The sequence below is a fragment of the Schistocerca gregaria genome, chromosome 3, assembly GCF_023897955.1.
Source record: "Schistocerca gregaria isolate iqSchGreg1 chromosome 3, iqSchGreg1.2, whole genome shotgun sequence".
NCBI classification, from domain to species: domain Eukaryota; kingdom Metazoa; phylum Arthropoda; class Insecta; order Orthoptera; family Acrididae; genus Schistocerca; species Schistocerca gregaria.
In genome coordinates, this window is record NC_064922.1 from 168,235,979 (window position 1) to 168,260,893 (window position 24,915).

The window sequence follows — 24,915 nt, forward strand, 5'->3', positions numbered from 1 at the left end:
CAGTGATGGCCAACTGTCATGAGAGATCTCAATAGCCACTTGCAGCCATCCTACCTTTTCAGTTGCAGCACATTTTTCAAACATTTTATGAAGTTTGAGTGCCAACATTAACTAGATTTATAAAAGAGTGCTCATCTTTTCAAGACCTTCTGAATGTGTTTACAAAGAACTATATTATTCTATAAAAAAAAAATCATGATTCAGTGTTTTAGTTATTACAAGAGATAAAAGTATTAACCAAGTAATAAAATTGTGTGTTCCTCCGTGAACTACTATTTGCCAAAAACCTTGTTTCACTTGCCATGTATATACATTGCATTATGAAAAAAGTGAAACACTCAGAAGTGTAGAAGGAAATGAAATGAAGCTACATGGTTTGAGAGAGTGTGTGGCATAATTTCAGTGATTGCAATCCTGAGTAAAATTTGCAAATAACTTGGAAGTACAAGCCAAATTATCCATATTACATTGTACCAGCCCTGGTATGGATGCATGTACTATTTTGGTTGGGAAGGGTGTCATGCATCTGTTGTAACCCCTCCTACAGCAAATAGGCCCACAACTATTGTAACTGGTGTTCCTTGATATCCCAGATGCTGGCACTGGGCTGGAGTTGACTTGTGAGCTGGTCTCACACATTACATCGATGACAGATTTGGGGATCTTTCTGGCCACAAGAGCAACTCAACATCACACAGACAGTTCATAGAAATGCTCATAGTGTGTGGATGAGCATTGCCCTGATGAAAAATGACACCATGGTATTAACACATGAGCAGTAATACATGAGATTGCATGATGTCTGTGCCATGCTATTGTGCCTTTTGAGTTCCCTGAATCACTATCAGCCATAACCTGTAGTCATACCCAATCGTTCCCCACACAGTGTGTCCATGTCCTTACAGTGATAACTCGACATTTGATGCAATTTGTGCCCCTTGTATGCCTTATCAGGCCTAGTAAAAACACTAAACAAGAACAAAGTTAATGACTCCAAGTGGTTATTGTACTTGTCACAGAGAATTACAAATCTAATCTCTTACATTCTTATTGAAGGTGCTTATGTGTATGAAATTAGATTGACATCTGACCATGTCTTCTTGGTGCTACATTTTTTTTTGAAGGCAGTGTATTTACTGTGTTCAAGATTGAACAGAATTAAGTAAATCCTCACACGGTAAACAAAAGTCAGAACTACTTGAGCATAGGAATATTTGCAAATACCAAAGAAAGTACAATGTTCCCCTCAGTTTTTATACAAGTGATATAAATTAATAACAAAGTGTTAAGTTCAGGATTTTAGATTAAAAATCTAAATATGCCAACCTGCTTCTCACACTTTGGTGCAGGAAAGGGTTCCATCAATACATCTGCTGGCATGCCCCCTGTTACGTAATACTAAAGTGTCACTCCATTGTCTTGGAGAATTTGTTGTATAAAATGAATCTTTATGTGACTACCTGAGCTTCTCCTGGAGTATAAAATTTTCAGACAACTTGCAGGTATTCATCCAGGTAATATTTTCAGTGACCACTGATATTTTGGTGAGAATACACCCCGCCATTTTCAAGGCAACTGTCTTGAAAATGGCGGGGTGTACTCCCACCAAAATATCAGTGGTCGCTGAAAATATTACCTGGATGAATACTTGTAAGTTGTTTGAAAATTTATGTGACTATCTTTTGTCTCCTCACATGCTGTGTCCAAGCAGGGTGCAACAACAGACCATGGCTTTGACTCGCATCGGTATGACTGTGTCTGCGTGTCAGACTCAGCAAGTAGGTGGCACCGTCACCATTACCATCAGCTTGTTGTGGTCTCACTGGAACTCAATAGACTGTCATGCCCTCTTGTACTGGAGACACAGACAGAATGGTGACATGACTGAACGTGAATGTGAGGTCCACAAGCCCTGCTATTTAAGCAGTGTAGCCTACACCTATGACACTGTGGCTCTAGGCAGGTGGACCCATTTTCTCTGGTTGATTGAACTTGTCAGCATTACTGGCCTTGTTTTGATGGCTCAAAATTATTCTGGGTTATTGAGTTTGGGCCATTCAGCAATATTTGACTATTGCAGTGGCGCTCTGATGGCTGGAGTTTGAGAGCGTTACTTCATACTGACGTGTAATGATGTATTTTGTTTTTGCTTTTTTGCTACCACACTCACAGGTTCTGTGGCATTGCTTGACTGGTGCCTTGCCTTCTGCTACAATGGTGGTGCACCGTGTTGACATATTGATTGGCACACCAGGTTCATGCTGGAATTCTTGTCTCTGACCTTGTCAAGTAGAAACTTGGAAAAAACTATGCATGGACACTGTATTCATTCTGGGGTGCAACACTCCTCCCTTTCACAAAACATTTGCCCTAAGTTTTCCTTGGATTTTGCCAATTAGAGAGCTGATATAGATGTTGGCAGGAAGGTGGATGGGACAAATCTTACAGTGGCAATAATCACAGGGATAAGAGCCATAGGGTAGGGAAACGAGCACAGAGAGAGCATAGGGTCTGACCAGGATTGAGCTACTGATCACAACACTGAAGACTGGGGTAGTACTGAGTGACAAGGCATGTATTCCTGTATTCCTGAGTTGTGTTTTGGAGAGATCAGCAGTACCAGGATTGGATGTGGTGGCCTGTGAAACCTACTTTTGACCTAGACTGGTGGGATAATTATGTCCAGTGAAGGCTGAGGTGAGAATGGTGGCATACTGCTGTAAAGAGTGTGCATCTGAACAAATATGTTTGCCTCAAACACCAAGGCTGTATGGGAGGTAACATTTGATGTAGAAAGGGTGGCAATTATTAAAATGTAAGTAGTGTTGTCTCTTAGTAGGTTTAATGTGAACAGAAGTGTGTAGCTGACCTTCAGTGAGAATGAGGTCAATATCAAAGAAAGTCACATGGGATTCAGAATAGGACCATGGGAAATTTGATTTGGAGAATATGTTTAGAGATTTCAAAATATTTAATAGGTTAACCTCAACAAGAGTTCATTCGGCAAAGATATCATCAATGTATCAAAGTCAGACCAGAGGCTGAAGGCTTCTGGGTTCCAGGAAATGGTTGGCATAGGAAGGAGCCATCCTGGTTCCCATGATCATTCCCTTTATCTGTTTGTTTTCTGAACCTCAGAGGTAAAGTAGTTGTTTGTTGGTGGGGGGGGGGGGGGGAGGGGGAGGGAGGTAGTTCTATTTTTTCTGATGAGCTTACTTTATTTACTTTCACTGTCCCAGGAGACAATTCCACAACACAACATGATGTGAAAAAAGGCATCATCACCAACATCCTTGTCTTTATCTCAACTCAATGGGAGATACTTCTAAGAGAAAAACATGCTGAACTGCGTTTCTTGGTCAGTTTACCTTTTTTTATCTTGTTATGCATTTGAATCCCAAGGCATTGTACATGCAGTCTCTCATTTAATGTGTGATCATTAATATTTGCCTGCTGTAACTGCTTGATGTTCCAAGTACAGATACTAAGACCTTTAATTGTTTTTGAAGAGAATCCTGAATACTGCAAGAGCTGACAAGTGTGCATAGTTAGCTTATCAGCTCATGCATCAAGTTGCTGACAAGAATGATATACAGAAGAATGGAAAAGAAAATTGAGGATCTATTAGATGATGATCAGTTTGGCATTTTCTTTTTTTTAATTTTCTTTTTTATTTTGAGTCATCAGTCTTCTGACTGGTTTGATGTAGCCTGCCACGAATTCCGCTCCTGTGCCAACGTTTTCATCTCAGAGCAGCACTTTCAACCTACATCCTCAGTTATTTGCTGGATGTATCCCAGTCTCTGTCATCCTCTACAGTTTTTTCTCTCTGCAGTGCCTTCTTGGAAATATTCCCTGATATCTAAACAGATGTCCTATATCATCTTGTCCCTTCATCTTGTCAATGTTTTGCATATATTTCTTTCCTCATCAATTCTGCAGAGAAACTCTACATTCTTTACCTTATCAGTCCACCTAATTTTCAACTTGCCACACCACATCTCAAATGCTTCAGCTCTCTTCTGTTCAGTTTTCCCACAGTAGTGTCTCACTGCCATACAATGCTTTGCTCAAAATGTACATTCTCAGAAATTTATTCATCATATTAAAACCTATGTTTGACACTAGTTGATTTGTATTGGCCATGAATGCACATTTTCCCAATATTAGTCTGCTTTGTATGTCATCCTTGCTCCATCTGTCATGGCTTATTTTGCTGCCGAGGTAGCAGAATTCCTTCACTTCACCTGCTTTGCAATCACCAATTCTAATGTTAAGTCTCTCATTTATGTTACTTCTCATTATTTTCATCTTACTTCATTTACTCTCAATCTGTATTCTGTACTGTTTATGCCATTCATTCGATCCTGTAATTTTTCTTCACTTCAGCTGAGGATAGCAATATCATCAGTGAATTTTAACATCAGTATCCTGTCACCTTGAATTTTAGCCCCGCTCATGAACATTTCTTTTATTTCTTCATTGCTTCTTTGATGTATAGATTGAACAGCAGAGGCAAAAGACTGCATCCCTGTCTTACCCCTTTTTCATCCACACACTTCATTCTTGGTCTTCCACTCTTTTTGTCTTCTCTTGGTTACTCTAGGTTCTTGTAGAGATTGTATATTACCCATCTTTCTCAATAGCTTACTCTGTTTTTGTCAAGCTTTCCAACAGCTTGCGCCATTTTACATTGTCAGATACTTTTTCCAGGTTGTCAGGTTCAATGAACATGTCTTGATTTTTCTTCAGCCTTGCTTCCATTATCAACTGCAACATCAGAACTGCTTCTCCAAAGACAAAGTGACTATCATCTAACTGATCCTCAATTTTCTTTTCCATCCACCTGTATATTATTCTTGTGCATAACTTGAGTGCATGAGCTGCTAAGCTGATTGTGTGATTCTCTCATTTCTCAGCTCTTGCAATCTTGAGAACTGTGTGACATTAATTTTGTTGCCACTTCCCTCAGTGATTTTAGAAATTCCAATGGAATGTTCTCTAACCATATTTATTTTGCTTGATTTTAAGGCATCCAAAGCCTTTCTAAGTTCTAATTCTAAGATTGGATCCCCTATCCTTTTCCTTATCAATTCCCATTTTTTCTTCTATCAAGTCATCAGATGAGTCCTCACCTTCATACAGGCCCTCAGTGTACACTTGCTGCCTATCCACTCTCCCCTCCTCTATATTTAGCAGTGAAATTACCACTGAAATCTTAATGTTATAGTGCTTGCTTTTAATTGCACTGAAGGTTATTTTGATTTTTCTAAATTGTGATTCATTTCTTTCTTGATTTTTTCACATTTTTATGTAGCTATTTCACCTTAGCTTCCCTGCACTTCCTATTTATGTCATTCTTAATTGACATTTAATTCTATATTCCTGAATTTCCTGGAACATTTTTGTGCTTCCTTCTTTCATCGATCAGCTGAAGTATTTCTTCTCTTACCAATGGTTTCTTTGCAGTTAACTTGTTTGTGCCTAAGTTATTCCCTCCAGTTTATAAGCATAAAGTTGATTAAGGTGAACTAGAAGGAATCAAGTGGTTGGGATAATGTTCATCGGCAGGCAGACCAAGTACACGGGGGATGTTGGTATAGATGGAGGTCGCATCAATGGTGAGAAGTAGGTGTGGGGTGAGAGGGAGATGGGCACAAATTTCAGATGATCTAGGAATTGGTTGGTGCCTGTAATATAGGAAAGGAGTATTTGTACTATGGGTTGCAGGTGTTGATCAGCTAAGGCAGATATACGCTATGTGATCAAAAATATCCAGATACCTGGCTGAAAATGACTTACAAGTTTGTGGCGCTCTTCATCACTGATGCTGCAGTTCAATATGATGTTGGCCCACCCTAAGCCTTGATGCCAGGTACCACTCCTGCTGGCATACGTTCAGTCATGTGCTGGAAGGTTTCTTGGGGAATGGCAGCCCATTCTTCACAGAGTGCTGCACCGAGGAGAGGTATTGATGTCAGTCTGTGAGGCCTGGCACGAAGTCGGCGTTCCAAAACATCTTAAAGGTGTTCTATAGGGTTCAGGTCAGAACTCATGTGCAGGCCAGTCCATTACAGGGATGTTATTATCATGTAACCACTCCGTCACAGGCCATGCATTTTGAACTGGTGCTCAATTGTATTGAAAGATGCAATCACCATCCCCGAATTCCTCTTCAGCAGTGGGAAGCAAGAAGATGCTTAAAACATCAATGTAGGCCTGTGCTGTGATAGTGCCATACAAAACAATGAGGGTTGCAAGCCCCTCCATGAGAAACACGACCACACCATAACACCACTGCCTCTGAATTTTACTGTTGGCACTACACACACTGGCAGATGATGTTCACTGGCCATTCGCCATACCCACACCATGCCAGCAGATCGCCACATTGTGTACCATGATTCGTCACTCTACACATGTTTCTCCACTGTTCAGACATCCAATATTTATGCTCCTTACACCAAATGAGGTGTCATTTGGCATTTACCAGAGTGATGTGTGGCTTATGGGCAGCCACTCAACCATGAAATCCAAGTTTTCTCACCTCTTACCAAACTGTCATAGTACTTGCAGTGGATCCTGATGCAGTTTGCAATTCCTGTGTGATGGTCTGGGTTGATGTCTGCCTATTACACATTACGACTCTCTTCAACTATCGGCAGTCTCTGTCTGTCAACAGACAAGGTTGGCCTGTATGTTTTTGTGCTGTATGTATCCGCTCATGTTTCCACTTCACTATCACATCAGAAACAGTGTACCTAGGGATGTTTAGGACTGTGCAAATCTCGTATACAGATGTATGGCACAAGTCACACCCAATTGCCTGACCACATTTGAAGTCCGTAAGTTCCAGGGAGCACCCCATACTGCTCTCTGACGATGTCTAATAACTACTGAGGTTGCTGATGTGGAGTACCTGGTATTAGGTGGCAGCACAATGCACTTAATATGAAAAAGTACGTTTTCGGGTGTGTCTGGATACTTTTGATTATATAGTGTACATTCGGTGGATACTTTGAAGACAGTAATTATGGGACAGCCAGGGTGACTCAGTTTGTGTATTTTAGGAAGAAGGTAAAAGGTGTGAGTGTGTGATTTGGGTGGGGTAAGGATTTCTATGGATTGAGTTGTTAGTCACTATGAGGGGCCTAGCTTTCAAGGAGGGAGTGCAGATCAGTTTGTATTCCAGAGATGGGACCTTAATGACAGGTTCTGTACATAGCAGTGTCAGAAAGCTGGCATAGATCCTTGCTTACATAATTTGCATCAGTCAAGTACCACAGTAGTAGGTCACTTGCCAGTGGGGAGGTTGGTGATAGTGTCATCAATTTCTAGGGAACGAAGAAGTTAGAGTTCCACAGGAGGTTGCATAGGGTCATATTGTAGGGACTGAGAAAGGAGTGTGAAGCAATGCTGGATGTTTGGAGTTCTTGGAACACTTGTAAGGGCTCAGTCTGAGGTAGTGGTGGTGGATGAAACTGTGATCATGGTCTGAAGTGGTCAAAATCAGGTTAAATGTCAAGTTTTCTGCTGAAACGGTTTTGACATTGTGTTGCAAAGTGATATTTCCATTTGATATTACATGTGATGGAAAGTAGTTCCTTTGGCTCCCAATGTGTCTCATAAGTCTCACCTGACTCAGGGTTATAGGCAACTTTTCCATAAGACTCCCCATTTCGTAAACCTTGCCAATCCCTTTCCTTCATTCTTCTTCCTTCTCCTTTAACCTTTCTGCCACTAGCTTCAAATGCCACTTGGTGAGTAGATTTTTTTATCCATCCAACTTATATTAAATTTTCAAAAATTGCTTTTTTGTTGTTGACATATTAGCTCTCGAGGGCATCATTCCTTCTAATGTAAACCCCTTGTCAGTCTTTGTTGTCATGTCTTGTTCAGACTGTCATCTGTTTTCAACCTTTCATGCTAGTTTGCTCATTTATTTATCTGTAGCACCATTTTTAGTACTGATTTTTACGTGCTTGGACTGGTCTGTTGTCATTTCCAAATTTTCATATAATGCTTTGTTCGGTGCATGGCCTTCTCTCGGTTGTCTTTTGCTGATTTATTTGAAATGTTGACAGTAGTTTTCTTCATTGCATAGCAACTTGAAGAGGTGTGGCCAAGTAACCAGGATTTTGTACCCTATATACCTACCTAACTCCATATGACATCTCAGCGGCAATACCACTCAAAGAAACGTCCAAAACTCTGTTTTCGTCTTCCTGCAGTAAGACACTATTGGTTTCTGAATTTTGTGTCAGTTTGTATGTCTGCACACTAATATTCCAGTTTATAGCTGAAAAGACCTGTACCAATTCATTATGTTTTTGCATGGGAGTACTCAGTTTTTCTCTGAAGAACCTTGTGCTATTTTGCTTGTGATAATGCTAACGCAAACCGTAGGGCAACTGTTGGAGCGTTTGTGCCATGAGGGAAAACTTATACTTTAGCTACACCTGTTCATTGTAAATTAACCACACAAGGAGAAGTCTCATCTGACCAACCACACAATGTGGTAGTAGCCCTAATATCATTGTATTGAAGTAGTTCAGAAGCAGGCTGGTTACTGATAAGTTCAGACAACATGCAACTGTTACGGACATGCTTCAGGAACTCAAATGGGAATCCCTATAGGGAAGGCAACATTCTTTTTGAGGAATACTATTGAGAAAATTTACAGAACCGGCATTTTAAACTGACTCAGCGTTGCTACAGGTTCTGAAAATCAGGGGAATTTTGAACTTATCATGGAAATTAGGGAATTATCAGGGAAATTTGAGGAAAAAAAAACCCTGAAAAAAATCACCTTTTTGTCTCAGTAGATGAAATGATTTGTTAACTGAGGTGTCATGCATCGTCACTGGCTGGGTGCAGTTAAGTACATGTGTCGCTTCTCTATTCCCTCATTCCTACTGCTTCCCCCCTTCCTACCACTCCCCTCAGCTAGCAGTCAGTGCTGCCACCACTTCTTGCTGCTAGCCTAGCAGCTGCCGACAAGAGGCAGGGAGGTGTGAGGAGTGGTTTGTTTGGGTCTGTTCCTCAGTGCCTGAGTTGTGTCTGAGTGATTCTGTGAATGTGTGTGTGCTCTAATTTTCTCACAAAAGCTATGTCTGAAAATTGGTTGTGATTGTCTTTTCTACATGTCTGTCTGTGGCTCAGCAATCATCTTTGTGATGAGTTGCTACCTATCCTCATCATTATTGTTTCTCAGAGTATTTCAAGAAGTTATCTTTTGCATAGATTGATCATGTGGTCTCATTTCATCAACATGCTGTCGGTGTCTCATGAACAGCTGGCTACACAAGTGGATTTCTGAGATAGGCAAAATTGGATGTCATTTCTGCGGGTATTTGTAATGGATCATGCTAGCCCATCTGAAGCCATTCGATTCCCACTAAAGTGCAGCCCCTGCCTGTCAGATCTAGTGTCTCCAATCTGCCTGTAGGCCGGGCCTGTTTGTGTGTGGCATAATGCAGCAGATTTTCATGGTTTACCCATGGACCCAGGACTGCAGTGCTCCTCACCAGGCCAGGGGCCATGGATGATAGATTTCAGGAATTGCAACTGTCTCACCACGAGTATGTTGTACAGTCTGGTGTTTTATAGACATTTTATTTGTTCTAGTACATTTTGGCACTTCAAAAGTAGTTTATATGTTAGAAAGTATGGATGATAAGAAGAAGAAAATTGTGTCACTCATTGGTGACTTGTATGCTCTGAAAAATCATATTATAACTATAAAATAATAGATGTAACACTGTGGGTAATAACCAATAATAATGACATTGTAAAATCAACAGTTTATTGGCAGTCACCTACAGCATTGGTTTACACAGTTCTTCCTCGCCTTATGCATGTCTTTCAAGAGGCCTTCTTGTGTCTTAGGTTATTTCTGAAATCAGTGAAGATATTTTAAATCCCTCTTGCGACTCCAAGGAAATGCATACTTTTGTCACCAATTGTGCTTCATTTTATTGAAAGAAAAGTGGTCATAATGAAACACACATACCATTTGGCTTGCTTTCTCCATCTAAAAACAGTTCAATACAAAAGATGTTGATGTTAGTACTTAAGATTTTTGCTCGCACCAGGAAACAGCATCTGCTTGCAAGTTTTTTTTTTTTTTTTTTTTTTTTTTTTTTTTTTTTTTTTTTTCTCATTTACACTATTGTTTCTTGTACTGTAGCTGCAAAGACAGATTGTCAACTTATGTCTTAACTTACCCTTGAGATCTCAAAATTTGTCATGGAAAAATGCTAAAACTTGTCTGGAAATCAGGGAATTTCACTTGGGGAAACTTATGGCAACCCTGTGACTGCAGAATGATTCTACTACCTCCAATATACATTGTGCATGACCACCACAGAGATATGATACGAGAAATTAGAGCTCATATGGAGGCTTATAGATAGTCATTTTTCCTTGTTCTATTTGTGAGATGAACAGCAAGTAAAATGACTAGTAGTGATGCAGGGTACCTTCTGCCACACCCCATATGGTGGATTGTGGAGTCTATAGATGTAGATCTTCGGTCATTTTGTGAGAGAAAGGCATTATTAACCTAGCTGCTGATGGACTGAGAAGATGTGTGCCATAGCTCCCTTCTACCAAAGTACAGTTGTTGCTCAATAACTCATAAAGCTTCAAGCTGACTATGTAACTCTTCTTTATACTAATGTTACTGGGAATCCACATTTAACAATGCCTGTACTTTCTCTGCCAAAGTGGTAATGGTCACATACACACATATCCATCCACACCTATACAGACACAAGCAGACATATTTAAAGGCAAAGAGTTTGGGCAGAGATGTCAGTTGAGGCGGAAATGCAGAGGCAAAGATGTTGTTGAATGACAGGTGAGGTATGAGTGGCGGCAACTTGAAATTAGTGGAGATTGAGGCCTGGTGGATAACGGGAAGAGAGGATATATTGAAGGGCAAGTTCCCATCTCCAGAGTTAGGATAGGTTGGTGTTAGTGGGAAGTATCCAGATAACCCGGCCGGTGTAACACTGTGCCAAGATGTGCTGGCCATGCACCAAGGCATTTTGTCTGCTTGTGTCCGTGTATGTGCGGATGGATATGTGTGTGTATGCGAGTGTACACCTGTCCTTTTTTCCCCCCTAAGGTAAGTTTTTCCGCTCCCGGGATTGGAATGACTCCTTACCCTCTCGCTTAAAACCCACATCCTTTCGTATTTCCCTCTCCTTCCCTCTTTCCTGAAGAAGGAACAGTTGGTTGCGAAAGCTAGAATTTTGTGTGTATGTTTGTGTGTCTATCGACCTGCCAGCACTTTTGTTTGGTAAGTCACATCATCTCTGTTTTGGCCCCCTACAAAACCTTTCACCTGACTCCATCAACCTCCTGACCCCAGCGACACCCCCCCCCCCCCCCCCCCCCTACCTTCTACCTTCTTCCTAAAATTCACAAACCCAATCATCCCGGCTGCCCCATTGTAGCTGGTTACCAAGCCCCCACAGAACATATCTCTGCCTATGTAGATCAACACCTTCAACCCATTACATGCAGTCTCCCATCCTTCATCAAAGACACCAACCACTTTCTCGAACGCCTGGAATCCTTACTCAATCTGTTGTCCCCGGAAACCATCCTTGTAACCATTGATGCCACTTCCTTATACACAAATATTCCGCACGTCCAGGGTCTCACTGCAATGGAGCACTTCCTTTCACGCAGGTCACCTGCCACCCTACCTAAAACCTCTCTCCTCATTACCTTAGCCAGCTTCATCATGACTCACAACTTCTTCACTTTTGAAGGCCAGACATACCAACATTTAAAGGGAACAACCATGGGTACCAGGATGGCCCACTCGTATGCCAACCTATTTATGGGTCGCTTAGAGGAAGCCTTGTTGGTTACCCAGCCCTGCCAACCCAAAGTTTGGTACGGGTTTACTGATGACATCTTTATGATCTGGATTCACAGTGAAGAACTCCAGAATTTCCTCGCCAACCTCATCTCCTTTGGTTCCATCAGATTCACCTGGTCCTACTCCAAATCCCATGCCACTTTCCTTGACGTTGACCTCCATCTGTCCAATGGCCAGCTTCACAAATACATCCACATCAAACTCACCAAGAAGCAACAGTACCTCCCATTCCATATCAAATGGTCCCTTCCCTACACCCCAGGCCTTCGTGGCAAATGAATCTGCTCCAGTTCTGAATCCCTGAACTATTACACCAACAACCTGAAAACAGCTTTCAAATCCTGCAACTGCCCTCCTGACCTGGTACAGAAGCAAATAACCAGAGCCACTTCCTCATCCCCTCTAACCCAGAACCTCTCACAGAAGAACCCGAAAAGTGCCCCACTTGTGACAGGATACTTCCTGGGACTGGATCAGACTCCGAATGTGGCTCTCCAGCAGGGATACGACTTCCTCAAATCCTGCCCCAAAATGAGATCCATCCTTCATGAAATCCTCCCCACCCCACCAAGAGTATCTTTCGGGCATCCACTTAACCTTCGTAACCTCTTGGTTCATCCCTATGAAATCCCCAAACCATCTTCCCTACCCTCTGCCTCCTAGCCTTGTAACCGCCCCCGGTGAAAAACCTGTCCCATGCACCCTCCCACCACCACCTACTCCAGGCCTGTAACCCAGAAGGTGTACACGATTAAAGGCAGAGCCACGTGTGAAAGCACCCACGTGATTTACCAACTGACCTGCCTACACTGTGACGCATTCTATGTGGGAATGACCAGCAACAAACTGTCCATTCGCATGAATGGACACAGGCAGACAGTGTTTGTTGGTAATGAGGATCCCCCTTTGGCTAAACATGCCTTGGTGCATGTCCAGCACATCTTGGCACAGTGTTACACCGGCTGGGTTATCTGGATACTTCCCACTAACACCAACCTATCCGAACTCCAGAGATGGGAACTAGCCCTTCAATATATCCTCTCTTCCCGTTATCCACCAGGCCTCAATCTCCGCTAATTTCAAGTTGCCGCCACTCATACCTCACCTGTCATTCAACAACATCTTTGCCCTCTGCACTTCCGCCTCGACTGACATCTCTGCCCAAACTCTTTGCCTTTAAATATGTCTGCTTGTGTCTGTATAGGTGTGGATGGATATGTGTGTGTGTGCGAGTGTATACCCGTCCGTTTTTCCCCCTAAGGTAAGTCTTTCCACTCCCGGGACTGGAATGACTCCTTACCCTCTCCCTTAAAAACCATATCCTTTCATCTTTCCCTCTCCTTCCCTCTTTCCTGACGAAGCAACCGCCGGTTGCGAAAGCCGAAATTTTGTGTGTGTGCTTGTGTGTTTCTTTTTATTTTATTGTGCCTATCTACCGCTTTCCCGCTTGGTAAGTCATGGAATCTTTGTTTTTAATATATATATACACTCCTGGAAATGGAAAAAAGAACACATTGACACCGGTGTGTCAGACCCACCATACTTGCTCCGGACACTGTGAGAGGCCTGTACAAACAATGATCACATGCACGGCACCGCGGACACACCAGGAACCGCGGTGTTGGCCGTTGAATGGCGCTAGCTGCGCAGCATTTGTGCACCGCCGCCGTCAGTGTCAGCCAGTTTGCCGTGGCATACGGAGCTCCATCGCAGTCTTTAACACTGGTAGCATGCCGTGACAGCGTGGATGTGAACCGTATGTGCAGTTGACGGACTTTTAGCGAGGGCGTATAGTGGGCATGCGGGAGGCCGGGTGGAAGTACAGCCGAATTGCTCAACACATGGGGCGTGAGGTCTCCACAGTACATCGATGTTGTCGCCAGTGGTCGGCGGAAGGTGCACGTGCCCATCGACCTGGGACCGGACCGCAGCGACGCACGGGTGCACGCCAAGACCGTAGGATCCTACGCAGTGCCGTAGGGGACCGCACCGCCATTTCCCAGCAAATTAGGGACACTGTTGCTCCTGGGGTATCGGCGAGGACCATTCGCAACCGTCTCCATGAAGCTAGGCTATGGTCCCGCACACCGTTAGGCCGTCTTCCGCTCACGCCCCAACATCGTGCAGCCCGCCACCAGTGGTGTCACGACAGGTGTGAATGGAGGGACGAATGGAGACGTGTCATCTTCAGCGATGAGAGTCGCTTCTGCCTTGGTGCCAATGATGGTCGTATGCGTGTTTGGCGCCGTGCAGGTGAGCGCCACAATCAGGACTGCATACGACTGAGGCACACAGGGCTAACACCCGGCATCATGGTGTGGGGAGCGATCTCCTACACTGGCCGTACACCTCTGGTGATCATTGAGGGGACACCGAATATTGGACAGTACATCCAAACCGTCATCGAACCCATTGTTCTACCATTCCAAGATCGGCAAGGGAACTTGTTGTTCCAACAGGACAATGCACGTCCACATGTATCCCGTGCCACCCAACGTGCTCTAGAAGGTGTAAGTCAACTACCCTGGCCAGCAAGATCTCTGGATCTGTCCCCCATTGAGCATGTTTGGGACTGGATGAAGCGTCGTCTCACGCAGTCTGCACGTCCAGCACGAACGCTGGTCCAACTGAGGTGCCAGGTGGAAGTGGCATGGCAAGCCGTTCCACAGGACTACATCCAGCATCTCTACTATCGTCTCCATGGGAGAATAGCAGCCTGCATTGCTGTGAAAGGTTGATATACACTGTACTAGTGCCGACATTGTGCATGCTCTGTTGCCTGTGTCTATGTGCCTGTGGTTCTGTCAGTGTGATCATGTGATGTATCTGACCCCAGGAATGTGTCAATAAAGTTTCCCCTTCCTGGGACAATGAATTCACGGTGTTCTTATTTCAATTTCCCGGAGTATATATATATATATATATATATATATATATATATATATATATATATATATATATATATATGTTCTTATTTCAATTTCCCGGAGTATATATATATATATATATGTGTTCTTATTTCAATTTCCCGGAGTGTGTATATATATATATATATTCCGGGAAATTGAAATAAGAACACCGTGAATTCATTGTCCCAGGAAGGGGACATTTACATCATATATATATATATATATATATATATATATATATATATATATAAAATAGAAAGAAACTTCCACAAGGGCCTTACTCTTTGCCTTTAAATATGTCTGCTTGTGTCTGTGTATGTGCGGATGGATATGTGTGTGTGTGTGTGTGTGTGTGTGTGTGTGTGTGTGTGTGCGCGCGAGTGTACACCTGTCCTTTTTTTCCCCTAAGGGAAGTCTTTCCGCTCCCGGGATTGGAATGACTCCTTATCCTCTCCCTTAAAACCCACATGCTTTCGTCTTTCCCTCTCCTTCCTGAAGAAGCAACCATTGGTTGCAAAAGCTAGTAATTCTGTGTGTGTGTTTGTGTGTTTTGTTCATTGTGCCTGTCTGCCGGCACTTTCCCGCTTGGTAAGTCTTAGAATCTTTGTTTCCACCCTTTCTCCACATCATTGCCAATGAGACTCAAAAATATCTTATGCCAGGTGTCTAAATCATATAAAAATACTATATGTGGCCGGCACACCCTTGGTACGTGGCAACTCATGCCCTGACACTCCACTGCTGTCAAATTCCCCCTTAAATTGCAATGAATCTGAAGGTTCCTCTGACCTGACAGGGGTAACTTTAAGGTCACGATGAATGTCTCTGTGTTGTCCTTCCATGGCCAAGCAAGATACACACATAAACTAAAAAACTATCAATGAGAAATATTCCCTTACTGCATCACATTGTGCTATCACTTTGAGACAATGTACCAAGGCTGCAGATGTGGTAGCAAGAAGTAGTTGTGGTAACTGTAACTGCTGCCACCAAATGTAGCAGTTTCAGAGTATTTGGCGACCACTTCATGATATCAAATGTAGTGGCCAAGCAGACCAAGCTGTAGTGTGCGAGTTGTCAGGCTTTGCCAGGAGACATTAGTAACATAGGTAGGGGTATCTGGAACGACATTCTATTGTCAGTGTGAATGTAAATACTGCATAGCATCATGCAGCGAGAGGACCTCAGCTCACACTGAGGAAAACTGCTGATCCACCTCATTGGCGAGTCATGGTGGAAGTGCCACAGGTCACTGAACACTGGCTAGCTTGGAGATATGTGGGTGCCAGTGGGGAAGATAAATAGGCACTGTCTGTTACAAGATTTTTGACAGCACAAGTCAGCCTACGCCTCAGTGGTCTCGTAGATGGCCCATCATGCTTTTAATTGAGCGTAGCTGACAGCGTAATCCAGGGTGATGGTTGTCATGTAGGTCAGTCACCATGAACAACCGTCAGTAGGAGGAGGCCTGGTGGCACAGGTGTCTTCTCCTTATCCGTGATGTCCAAATAGGCTGCAATGGCAGACCCTGTCTTTGGCATACATTGAGGTGGCTGTAGACCACATCGATCAGCTTGTCATGGCTTTACTGCAACTCAGTACTGTTATTCTCTTCGCTACTTGTGCCATGGCAGAATGGTGGCATGACTAAATGTGATTGTGAGCTCTAAGAGCCCATTTATTTAAGCAGAATAGCCTGCACCTGTGACATGGTGGCTCTAATTGGATGAGCACATTTGTTCTGGTTATTGGGCTTTTCAACATTCCTCGCCTCATTGCTGTGGCTCAATAATTATTCTGAGTTTTTGAGCTCAGGTCTTTCAACAGCATGTGACTGTTGCAGTGGCCTTCTTGTGCTCACAACTACAGAATGGTACTTCACACTGTCCTGTTATGATGTGCTGCATGGTTTTCTGTTTTGCTTCCTTGCTCGCAGTTTGTGTAGCGACACTCCATGTTGACATACTGATTGGCACACCGGGTATAAATTTGCCTGCTTTACTCTGAACTTGCTGAGTCAAAACTTCAAAAAATTTAGGTGTGTGAGATTAACTCATTCTGGAGTGGAACAATATTGTGTAAAGTACATTACTGTAGATCTGACAAACTTTTTCAGGATCTTGAATTCCTACACTCACTTCTCAATCGCAGCTAAACAGTGGTTTGCATACTCATAATATACAGGTCAATAAAATAATTTTTATGCACATTTTGCCTCCTTGTCAATGGTCCAGAGAGGAGTTATGTAACAAGTTGTTATGTAACATAGTGTGAAATTGGAAATATCTACTAACCCATAAAGAAATTTTAAAATACCTTATTAACCAGTCCTTCTACAAATTATCTTATTGTGTAAATTCAGAGTTTGTAAATTCCTGTTAACTGTATAGGAAGGAGCAATGTTCATTATAAAGCTATATGCCAAGTTGTTCAGAATTGTAAATGAGATTCAGTTGTCACAGATGTTTTCGTTGAAAAATACCCATGTATTCAAATAAATAATTAGCAACTTGTACAAGATAAACAGCAGTAATTTAATATAAAGCAGGAAGCAGTAGCTGCTTTCTGAGTTTTGTCTTTTGTGCCATTTTCCTTGGTTACATTTAGGTGGGGTAAGCACAAGTGGTATTGAGAGAATTATAGTGATTGTTAATAAAGTGTAATGATACAGTTTAAATTTATAAGAGATGTGTCTGTTTTGTAAATGTTACCTTTGTTCATTCCACCACCTTTGCAGTTCTTGCTCTTGATTGATATGTGGAACATTGTTAAAGAATAAATAAAACTGATGAAAATATTGTAACTGTACTAGAAAAAAAACCGATTCCAACTTGAGCCATTAACAAATCTTATTTGTTCTTTTACAGCATATTTGACAGCAGGTGATTATAATGTTATTTCTATAGACTGGTCACCTATTGCAAGCAATGCAGCATATGATCAAGTAAGAGAGGATCTAGTCATTGTTGGTCAGTTTGTGGCAACATTTGTGGATTGTTTAGTAGAGATACATGGCCTGAACTTGTCAATAACTCACTTGGTTGGTCATAGTCTGGGTGCCCATGTTGTTGGTGTGATTGGAGGTTCATTATCACAGCAGAATAAAGTGGCACTCATCACAGGTACAGTATTCAACACTGCTAACATCTAAAAAGAAATTATTTTGCTGAGGATATGTCATCTTTTTCATATAAAGTAACAAAGAAAATCTGTTTTTTGCATATTGTGATGTCTGCAATTACGACACAAGGTGTTGCGCATCCTTGTAACCCTTGGTTTGCAGGTCTGTTGTTTCAAAATCTTACCAAGCTACAAACAGATATAAAGTGCAAAATTGGATATGAAGCTAATTCAAATGATATTCGTAGGAACAAGTTGTACAGAGTTTCCAAAAAGTAAAATAATGTTTTTGTTGCATTGCTATCAGCAGTTGTTCTTACCTAATTAAAGGTGTTTATTTCAGACCTAGAGTTATTTTTCTGAAAGCTCCAGTTTACTTGCATTCACCAGATGTCTATATTTCATGTTTCCACCATTAAATCACAGTATAGGTGGATAAAGACTTGAATTCAGTCTCTTGAACTTAGTTGTATAATACAAATTGAATGGAAACGTCTGAATCTATTTAGTGCTACAAACTGAGTACATACTATCATGGAGAAGGTTGTAGTTAAATAAAAGTGACTTATAATTAAAACATTCTGTTGAGGAAGAATTCATTCCAAGCTCTTCTGTTTGTGAACTACTTCAGGAAGACAATGTTTAATACTTCAGCCATAGTCTGCCATCATATTTATGTCTCATCTCCCTTGATAGTGTTCTTCTACAGTCTTGAAGCTCTGATGGAAATGATCACCTTGCTCATCACTGATGTCTCCCAAAGTTGCCATGGTATTTAAGGTAACTGGATAGGAAATGGAATTTGGCACTCATATTACATCCTATGAGATGAAATGCTGACAGCGCATCATCTATGAGACTTTCATAGTTAGCAGTTCTTTTATTGCAGTGTAATTTCCAGTACCACTAGGCCTCTGGAGGGGGGAGGGGGGGGGGGACGACTCTGCTTCCTGCTTTTAGTAATTTGACATTTTTATGGTATCACTCAGTACACATTTTTCTTGTGCTCTGGAGGCTAACACTTCAGCTGCATGTTTAGAAACAGACCCTGATTCATTCCAAGCTCTTCCATTTGTTGAACACTTCAGGGAGGTCTCGTTTACTGCTCCAGGAACAGTTTGCCATCATATGTTTGTCGTATCTCACTTGTAAGTAATTAATCTAACAGTGAACTGCTGGAATGAGGTTTGAATTGTATGAAAACCAGATTATGGAGAGAAAAACCATCTACAGATTTGAAATCAGTAGATCAGAAACATTAAGAATCAGTAAAAAAAATCTCATGCAACCAAGAGTCTGAAAAAAACTATTGTCCAGTGTAATATTTCAATCAGAAAATCCGTTCACTAACTTATTGACTGTAGCAGTTCCAGATTCTGATACTTTACAATGCTGATTACTATACACTTACTATACACTTCAAAATCCGTGCTGAAAGAAAGAGTACTTCACAGAAATATGTTGTCGTTTCTGTGATATAGACATTGGGGGTATAAGGTGCTTAAAGCCAAACCACTGACTGAATTACTTACTTCGTGAAATCCCATGTAATTTTTCAGTATTGGATTATATTATAGGGTAGTATTCGACCCAGCTCAATCATCTCTTGTCTCAGAAACAAACTGAAAGAAGATTTCAACTTCTCAAAAAATAGATTATTGTAGGCAGCTCATTTGGAATGTAACCTCTTCCCATTTTCTTTGGCATTCACTAAAATGATTGACTGAAGTTCATAAGTAGGCATTCAGTGGCTTGCATTGGTAACTGTGCACATGAAAAAATATGAATGTGAACTGAGTAATTACAATGTTGAGAAAAAGAATCATCTTAATAGAAATAAGTTATTTAGGTAGTCTCCTCAATGTAGTCTTCTTGAAGTTTCTTTTAATTGGCTGCTGATAGAGTCATACTTTGTGAGGAGAGAGCCACATTTTTCCAAGTCATGCATTAAATTTTGTAATGAAATATTACAGAACTTTTTGGTCTTCTTTACTTATTGCATTAGTCAGAATCACACAAATAAACAATTATAAATTTTTTAAGCTAAATATCTGCCTTCCCACACTTGGTAGTCAACATCCTTTTCAAACACAGAACAGAACTCAAATAGCTCTAATTACTGACTATAATCCACACAATTGTTTCTACAGAATTAATTTTGGTTTTTGCCATTACTTCCTTTGTCATTGTGTAATGTTATTGGAGAAATTTGTTGAAAATGGTCTTTTATGCTGGCATTCAGTAAGTGCCATTCAGTTTACTTATGAAGTTTTGAAACTGCTTGCTCTCAGATATGCTAAGGGACAAGTAATCTTTTACGGGCCAAGTGCAACATATCTCTCGTCATTTATTTTCTAAAAACAAAGATGATGTAACTTACCAAACGAAAGCGTTGGCACATTGATAGAGACAATAACAAACACAAACACACACACAAAATTCAAGCTTTCACAACCCACAGTTGATTTATTTTGTTAGACAGAGGCTTCACAAAATGCATAGACAGTGTTCCTTGATTTGGAGGTTGACTTACTGCTGTTGAGGTGGTACTGTCATCCACTGGCAGTGACTGCCATTCAGTTCTGGCATGTGTTGATGTTTGTTGCTGATCATCCTGGTTATCTTTACAAGAAATATCAAGAATTGCAGGAGCAGGAGGTGCTAAACACACACAAAGACTCTGTTGGCTGCATCATACAAACATGACGAGCAAGTTTGAATGTATTTCCTCCTTTATATGAAATAGACAAAAGTTGCACTTGGCTTTCCCATCACCTACATTGGCAAAGAAACCCCATATTTCACTATGTCTCTGTGATCACAGGTTGCTAGCAATAATATAACAGTGAACAGATACAAAAATGAGTTCCAAATAAAAGAAAGAGTGATTTTACCTTAAATGAAACCAATGCAACGTGACAGTATACCTTTTGTATCTGGAGGGTTATTATTTTCAACAAAAATAAAATCAGCAGGAAAATTAATTAAAATTAATTAATGTAGGTATATAGACTCTATGGCAGTGGTAAATGTAATCATTCTGTTTTGGATTAAATTTTAAGGAGAACATAACATTACGATACATGCGTATATCATTGGTAAACTGGAGTTTTCTGCCAGAGAATATGATAAACAAGATATCACATGGCAAATAAAGATTTTTTGGGCACATAATCCAAGAATAGCAAGGTAGATGAAACATATTTCCTTCTTTACATGAGACAGAGTTCTCTGTTTATTTCTTCCTTGCCTCCTTCAACCATGATCTATTTAAATCAAATCAGATGCTGTAAGTGTGTAAATCAGGTGTCTCCAAACTATGGCCTGCAGGCCAACACTGGCTCGTGAACATGATCACGATGCATTTTTTTCAGCGTCATAGCTCATGTCACGTCATGTCATCTCACCAGCGAATGACTGCAGATATTCAAAGCATAGGACATGTGATGCGTTCAACCAATAACAACATGTCTATTAAGTAGCACATAGTGGAATCCGATATATCAATATATATAATTAAAAAAAAAAATCATTATCGGCCCCTGGTATATTGAGAATAAATATCGACATATCAATGGAAAAAAATATTGACAAACCAGCCTATAAAAATATTGGCTGCACATTATTAATATTCTGCTGGTTTTAGAGCTATATATTTAAGTACTGATTTGTTATTAGATATTCTGTACATCAACAAGCTAGCAGCCTGATTAACCCCTTAGAGCAAGATTTGATAGGAATGGTTGATTGGTTAGTTGATTGGGGGGAGAGGACTAAAGGATGGGGAAAGAAGTTAGTCATGACCTTTCAAAGGAACCATCTGGGTATTTGCCTAAAGCAACTTAGGGAAATCGTGAAAAATCTAAATGAGGATGGCCGGATACGGGTTCACCACATCACTCGATAACGGAATTGATAGGAAAGTGATGCATGTTTACCCTGGCAATAACCACTTTGCTAACAATGGTAACTGCATGTAAATGGAAAAATAAAAGGTGTTCAATGGCTCTGTCATTCCCTTTCGTCACATGTCAGATTTGTCCTGAACACTTCATGTCGTCTTCCCTGTATTTTCATTTCTACAAACGCCAGTGACCTAGGAGTTGTATGGTGAAGTTAAATGTTGCAGTTTCTGCTGGTAGTGCTGAGGACTGATTGCATGAACATTTCCCCTCACACATCTCTGCCCATGTCAAAGACCAGTCTCGTCATTTAGATTTTTGTTCATTATTTTCAGCAAGTATTTTTGAAGAATGCTGATGTGAAGAAAAATTGTTTTTTAATGCAACAGGTGTGCTACTTCTTCACATCAGAAGTCTTGTTATTCCATTCACATTGCCAAATCCCAGTGCAATTGGACTTCTTTTGTGCCACCTATACTTGCTTCATACAGTCAAAGTAAAATTATGTTCTATTACAATTTCAAAAGAACAATTTCAAGTCTTAACTGAATACTGTAGAAAAAAATATAAAATAAAATAAAAGTATTGGATCTTGATATTACCATTTCATTATCAATATATCAGTAGGAACTGATGATGGTCGAAGTAGAGAGGAAATAAAATGTAGACTGGCTATGGCAAGGAAAGTGTTTCTGAAGAAGAGAAATTTGTTAACATCGAGCATAGATTTAAGTGTCAGGAAGTCGTTTCTGAAAGTACTTGTATGGAAGTGAAACATGGACAATAAATAGTTTGGAAAGGAAGAGAATAGAAGCTTTCGAAATGTGGTGCTACAGAAGAATGCTGAAGATTAGATGGGTAGATCACATAACTAATTAGGAGGTATTGAATAGGATTGGGGAGAGGAGAAGTTTGTGGCACAACTTGACTAGAAGAAGGGATCGATTGGTAGGACATGTTCTGAGGCATCAAGGGATCACAAATTTAGTGTGGAAGGTAAAAATCGTAGAGGGAGACCAAGAGATGAATACACTAAGCAGATTCAGAAGGATGTAGGTTGCAGTAGGTACCGGAAGATGAAGCAGCTTGCACAGGATAGAGTGCCATGTAGAGCTGCATCAAGCCGGTCTCAGGACTGAAGACCACAACAACAACAACAACAATATCAGTAGAAGAAATATGACAATATATATTGATATTTTTTGGAAAAAATATTGATGTACCAATATTTTAATAATGTACCAATATTTTAATAATTTTGTAAACACAAATAGGAAAAGTTAATAGCTTAAATTAATATACAAACAATTTAGCTACAAGAAAAGCTAAGCTTTCATGTATGTTATTGGTCTTTTTTAGTATGTGTTGCCTTTTAAGATATATCAGACACAAATGTGCCAATAAAATTTTCAATAATGATATAAATGTCTACTCCGTGAATTAAGGAATCATCGTGCAATCTTACACTTAACATAATTTATCTTGTGTGAAATAAAATTTACTTCGAGAGTAACGTTTCTCAAACCACCATTTGCAATATTTTCCTGTGATGCGTTAGACATGTATACACAGGGCATGCCATATTGGCTTCCTGTGCAGATTGCTGGAGGAACACCATCATGTCACTGGAAATACAGGAAGTGAGAAGCGTCAAGCAAGAACACTATGAGTGTGCAAGCAAATTCCCAAATCCTTCTGTTGAAACAAATAGAATGCAGTTGCGTGTTAGCTATTCTTGTTGTTGGCTGTTTTAAAGTACTATGAGCAAAAGCAGAAATCATTGTGCTATTGATGAATGCAAAAAAGCTTCACATAAAACTGCAAATGTTGTTTATCACCAATTTCCAAAAGATGGAGAGCTCCAGCACAAATGATTGTCAAGCTTTAAAAGAGCTGATCCTGTTAAGGTGAATTGTGCAAGGATTTGGGGAAACAGATGAAATATTAAAATGTCACTCCTGAGGAAAGAAAAGTATGCTTTGAAAAGAAGTAACAATGTTTTGAAAGCCAAGTGTTCAAAGTTTGTTGTGGAAGTAAATAGATGTGCTTCTTCTGCAAAAAACACCAACAAATTTCAGGTAATGTAACTTAGTAATAAAAAGGAGGTGGAATGAGGCCTGAAAGATATTACAAATGCTCACATTTAAGAACATTCTCACCCAAAGCTTTCACTTAACTTGTTGAAGAAGAACTATACTTTTCCTTGCCAATCAACAAATCAGAAATGAGCGAAAGAATTCAATTTCTGAATGGAGTGTTGGATCTTATAAAAGCTTAGACAGAACACACTAAAGGGTTCTTCTAACATGTATTGTGGCAAAAAGCAATACCTGCTTGTCATTCCAGAAGGGTTTCATAATTTCAGTACACTCTGTATCTGTATAGTTCTTTGCACTTTACACTGACACAAACAATTATGAGAGCTTCATACATTTTGACTTATTGGCAAAACCAAGATTGTTCCGGGAAATTTGTTTTTAGAATTCATGGGCTGAGTGCATTTTACAACAATCCAACATCTTTTGAAGTGAAAAATAGAATGTGGCTTCTAATATTGACTGGAAATACAGAATGCAACCCCTTATCAGCAAATACATCCATTATGGTGAATACTATACTCCGTACATTGCGAGAAGAGCTCTGACACATGGCAGCACAGTTGCCAGTATTCATCATGGATGGACAGTGAGACAATGGCAGGGAGAATGAGGTGCCAGACATTCCCACCCCACTGTTCGGCCCACAGCATCACTCGGCTCCTTCCAAACTGAACAATGCCGGTCATTCATTGCAGCATTCCTGTATGAGCAGCATTCTGCTGATCGATGTGTTCCTTGAGGGAATATTTTTTCACATGTGCTACCAGTGTTTATCACCTTACACATACATACACATAAATATTTCTTTAATGATGTCTGATAGCATTTGACATACAAATAAGTTACTGTACTTAAAAATGGCCTATGGCCAAACTCTGGACTGTATAACAATAAAATAAAAATTATTACCTTCAAATGGCAGTAACATCATTAAAAAAAATTACCATGATTATGGTTCCAGCCAAAATAAAAATTACACACAATCAGAT

The 24,915-nt window shown here is 40.6% G+C and overlaps 1 protein-coding gene across 4 annotated transcripts in view; it reads left to right on the top strand.

The window, feature by feature from the left end:
* Nucleotides 1-24,915, top strand: part of LOC126355780 (phospholipase A1-like) — a 141,104-nt gene that overhangs the window by 78,382 nt on the left and 37,807 nt on the right. For all 4 annotated transcript variants that reach the window (XM_050006187.1, XM_050006186.1, XM_050006188.1 and 1 more), the window contains one exon: nt 17,673-17,927. In XM_050006187.1, the coding sequence (XP_049862144.1) occupies nt 17,673-17,927 (255 nt within the window). The remainder of the gene's footprint in view (nt 1-17,672; nt 17,928-24,915) is intronic.